The 5,000-nt window shown below is 40.3% G+C and overlaps 1 protein-coding gene and 1 long non-coding RNA gene across 2 annotated transcripts in view; one reads left to right on the forward strand and one right to left on the reverse strand.

Annotated features, from left to right (window-relative positions):
• Nucleotides 1-374, forward strand: part of LOC124628163 (uncharacterized) — a 10,926-nt gene extending 10,552 nt beyond the window's left edge. The window contains exon 4 of the long non-coding RNA XR_006982494.2: nucleotides 236-374. This is a non-coding gene — a long non-coding RNA (uncharacterized LOC124628163). The remainder of the gene's footprint in view (nucleotides 1-235) is intronic.
• The window catches only part of si:ch211-158d24.2 (multiple epidermal growth factor-like domains protein 9), a 29,369-nt gene that overhangs the window by 10,894 nt on the left and 13,475 nt on the right, over nucleotides 1-5,000 (reverse strand). Inside the window, exons 3-4 of the mRNA XM_017467460.3 lie at nucleotides 2,351-2,490; nucleotides 354-503 (exon numbers count right to left, since the gene is read on the reverse strand). Of these exons, the coding sequence (XP_017322949.1) occupies nucleotides 354-503; nucleotides 2,351-2,490 (290 nt within the window). The remainder of the gene's footprint in view (nucleotides 1-353; nucleotides 504-2,350; nucleotides 2,491-5,000) is intronic.

Raw genomic sequence — 5,000 nt, forward strand, 5'->3', positions numbered from 1 at the left:
CTTTACCTCTTATAGAAAATCAATCAACACCTTCTGACCAATCACAATCCGGAATTCGAGTATTTCTACAAATATGTAACAGTACATTAACCTCGCGCTCCTGCTCACTCTTCCGTGTGTGTATTTTTGATTAATCCTCTGTATTCTCTGTCATCTGAACATTTTCTTATGTGCTCTACGTGTGTGTGTGTGTGTGTGTGTGTGTGTGTGTGTGATATTTTGTACAAACCGATAGAAAACCAAGCTTGTCTTGCCATACACCTGTCTACTACCTGGAGGCTCCGCCCACATTCCCCACCCCGATGGTATTACATCACTGCACACGTGAGCAAGAGCGAAACGGAGCGTCTCACCGAGGTGGCAGGTGCCTGAAGAGCTGAAGCTGGGACAGGGGCAGGGCACACACTCGTCCTTCACACCTCCACCTGGGGCTCTGTAGTAGCGCGGTACACACTCCTCGCAGTTCTGTCCCTGAGTGTTGTCCTGACAGTCCATACACACACCTGAGAGAGAGACAGAAACAGGTTTCACGTGGAGCGAGATGCAGCGGTGACACTGCTCCGAGTTTAGAGTCGTGTGTACAAAGCGGCGTTGTTGTTATACGTTTACGCTCGTGTAAAACTGAGTTTACGTCTCTTGTTTTTGGCCACTTTTGTGCAATTTGTAGCAGAAACCATAGCAACATGAACACCTAACTACGTGGTTCGGTTTAGAAGCTACAAGTATATAGCAACCACCGTTCATTTAAATAAATAAATAAATAAACAAATAAACAAACAAACACACTGGACAGGCCACACCCACAAGTATCATCAGTTGCGGTTGCTACACGCCCACAAAAGACAAACCTGCAAGCATCGTGGGAATTTTCGTATGTGGAAAAACAAAAAATCGTCCTGATTAATAAAGAGGTTCATCTGCGTGACAAACGAAGAACATTTGCATAAATTGACGTTGAGATGTTATAACGTGTTGTTGTATCATTGTTATATCGTTAGTAAAGCATCATAACACACACACACACACACACAATATAATCTCCACTTCCAAGGTGACTTTCATGCTGTGGTAAATCACACCGTGGTTGTGGGTCGATCTATTTGCTTTGACTCCGCCCTCTGATTTGAATATTCATTAAGGCAATACGGAGAGCATGTGCTATTTTGATCGTGTGGATTAAAATCAGGGCCCGAGTGTATGAGTGTATGTAAATATGACATGGTTTATAGCAAGTAAATCATGAGAGCTAAGTTCCTGTCTGGCATGCTGAGCCCCAGAGCATTGTGGGGAATCAGGAAGGGAGGGGAAGAGGGTGGGTGGGCAGTAAATCAGAACCGAGCTTCCATCTGGACACACACACACACACAATGCGGAGAGAGACAGATGGACAGTTAGATGGACACACACACACACACATTGACATGCACACACACACACACACATACTCATGCACACACACACATAGAGCGATATCTGAAATGTAGGACGTTAATGAGGTATTCAACAGGTTCTAAGAAGGTGACCCTGTAACGTTACTATAATAACGTCCCCGCAACGTTCTAAAAACATCTGAGGTACTCATTAGCGTAACTTTAGTCCCGCTATTCTGGTTGTTCTATCACGTCCATCTACCATACACGTCATTTTGTATGTGTACAATTACTGACTGTGTCTCCCTGTCGCTCTCCCATCTGCTGCTCTGCACAAAGTTTTGGCACCCCTCTACCTCATCCATCACCAGTAAGGAACCACCATTAAGCAGATCAGCTTTTTTTTTTTTTTTCCCCCCCTTAGGACAGCAGTGACACAGATATGGTAGTGTGCGTGAGTGTGTGCGCTTTGCAGCTATCAATGGATAATAAAAAAAAAAAAAATCCAGCTGGAGAATGATTAACACACACAAAATAAATATGCGCTTTAGTCTCTAACAACTCGATAAATCTACAAGATGCTAAACCAAGGTCATGAATTTGTAACGTGTGCACGGGATGTAAGTGAATTCTTCCATGCATTTACTGTGCTATCGAGCTGTTGAATTAATAATGAGATAACGCTGGTTAATTTGATGCGCTCAGTGCTTTTATTCTCTCCGGGGCAGGTGCCAATGATATTGACATCAGTGTAAAATAAGAAGCGTTAAAATAAACATATGCAATGCCCCTGTGTGTTTCAGCTCAAAATACCACGGATTGCATGTGTTGCTCTTTATATGTGTATATATATATATATATATATATATAGTGTTATATGAAATGATGCTCATGTTTATATAAAGGGTACCAGTAACTCTGGACGGTGTTTGTTAGTATTTGTGGTAGCGTTTGAGAGGGGTGGTGTTTTGGGCTCTGACCGGACTGCGGGTGGCAGTAGGTGGAGTGTCCGTTGCACTGACAGGGCTGACACCCTGTGCTGCTGAAGTGGAAGAATCCCGGGTGGCAGTCGTCACACTTGGGGCCGTACACTCCCGTTTTACACACACACGTCCCCGAGCTGTGAGAGGAGACAGAGGAGATTGTTACTACACAAACACACACGCACAGAAACACACCACCACCACCACGATAACAACAACAACAACAACACGGCTACTGTGATTACAAGAACAACGAGTACTGTTATCACTACTACAACTACTATTACTACTTTAACTATCACTATTACAACCACTGCTATTAGTATAATTACTACTACAACTACTAGTAGCAGTATTACTACAACTACAACTATTATTACTACCACCACCACTACTACTACAACTATTATTACTACCACCGCCACCACTACTACAACTATTATTACTACCACCACCACTACTACAACTATTATTACTACCACCACCACTACTACTACAACTATTATTACTACCACCACCACTACTACTACAACTGTTATTACTACCACTACAACTACAACTATTATTACCACCACTACAACTACAACTATTATTACTACCACCACCACTACAACTACAACTATTATTACTACCACCACCACTACTACTACAACTGTTATTACTACCACTACAACTACAACTATTATTACCACCACTACAACTACAACTATTATTACTACCACCACCACTACTACTACAACTATTATTACTACCACCACCACTACTACTACAACTGTTATTACTACCACTACAACTACAACTATTATTACCACCACTACAACTACAACTATTATTACTACCACCACCACTACTACTACAACTATTATTACTACCACCACCACTACTACTACAACTGTTATTACTACCACTACAACTACAACTATTATTACCACCACTACAACTACAACTATTATTACTACCACCACCACTACTACTACAACTATTATTACTACCACCACCACTACTACTACAACTATTACTACCACTACAAATACAACCATTATTACTACCACTACAACTACAACTATTATTACCACCACTACAACTACAACTATTATTACCACCACTACAACTACAACTACAACTATTATTACTACCACCACCACCACTACTACAACTATTATTACTACCACTACAACTACAACTATTATTACCACCACTACTACTACAACTATTATTACTACCACCACCACCACTACTACAACTATTATTACCACCACTACAACTACAACTATTATTACCACCACTACAACTACAACTATTATTACTACCACCACCACTACTACAACTGTTATTACTACCACCACCACTACAACTACAACTATTATTACTACCACCACCACTACTACAACTATTATTACTACCACTACAACTACAACTATTATTACTACCACTACAACTACAACCATTATTACTACCACTACAACTACAACTACAACCATTATTACTACCACTACAACTACAACCATTATTACTACCATTACTACCATACTACTATTGTTATTATTCTTTAGTTATTTTTCTTCATTGTGTTACTGATGTCGATTTTAATCAGCTGGTGAAGCCAAGGACAAATAAAGATTCATTTTACTGTCTGTTACAAAACCAAAGCCATTGATTTACACACACACACACACACACACACACACACACACACACACACACACACACAGAGTACAATACAAAGAGAGCATATCACTAAATGAAACATTCCAGAAAACACAGCTACAGTGCGATACGCTCGACACCGCGTCTCACGTCGACTCCACTGTCGAGGAGGGCTTATTTTGATTTTACGTGGTAATTATACATGTAGAATCGACCACAATCAATACTCTTTCACTACAAATCTCATTCTCACTTCCTGTCTGAAATCACAGCTGACCCATCTATCTTCCAGGAAAGGAGATCACATGACACAGGTGCAGCGCCGTTCCCCCAGCTGGTGTCTCATCAATCATGCCAAGTGCTGAACTGTACACCTCGGATCTCGGATCTCGGATCTCTGATCTCTGATCGGATCCACAACCAGCAACGCAGAAGAAACCTTCGGCTCTTTGTTACAATAAATACAGCATCTGATAATTACTTTTTTTATATATATATTTGTTATTTTGATTGTACAGTGCTTCCATGAAATATTAGGTTTACACTAGGCAAGGAGGATATAACAATATTACCGTCCTTACATGATATCTATTGACGTTTATCACTGATTATATTACGTTACTACTATATTACTATATTACTACTAATAATACTACTACTACCATTACTACATCCACCACTACTAATGCTACTACTACTACCACTACTACTACCATTACTACGTCCACCACTACTACTACTACTACTACCATTACTACGTCCACTACTACTACTACTACTACTACTACTACCACTACTACTACCATTACTACGTCCACTACTACTACTACTACTACTACTACTACCACTACTACTACCATTACTACGTCCACTACTACTACTACTACTACTACTACTACCACTACTACTACCATTACTACGTCCACCACTACTACTACTACTACTACTACTACCACTACTACTACTACTACTACTACTACTACTACTACTACTACCATTA

The sequence above is a fragment of the Ictalurus punctatus genome, chromosome 5, assembly GCF_001660625.3.
Source record: "Ictalurus punctatus breed USDA103 chromosome 5, Coco_2.0, whole genome shotgun sequence".
Classification (NCBI taxonomy): Eukaryota; Metazoa; Chordata; class Actinopteri; order Siluriformes; family Ictaluridae; genus Ictalurus; species Ictalurus punctatus.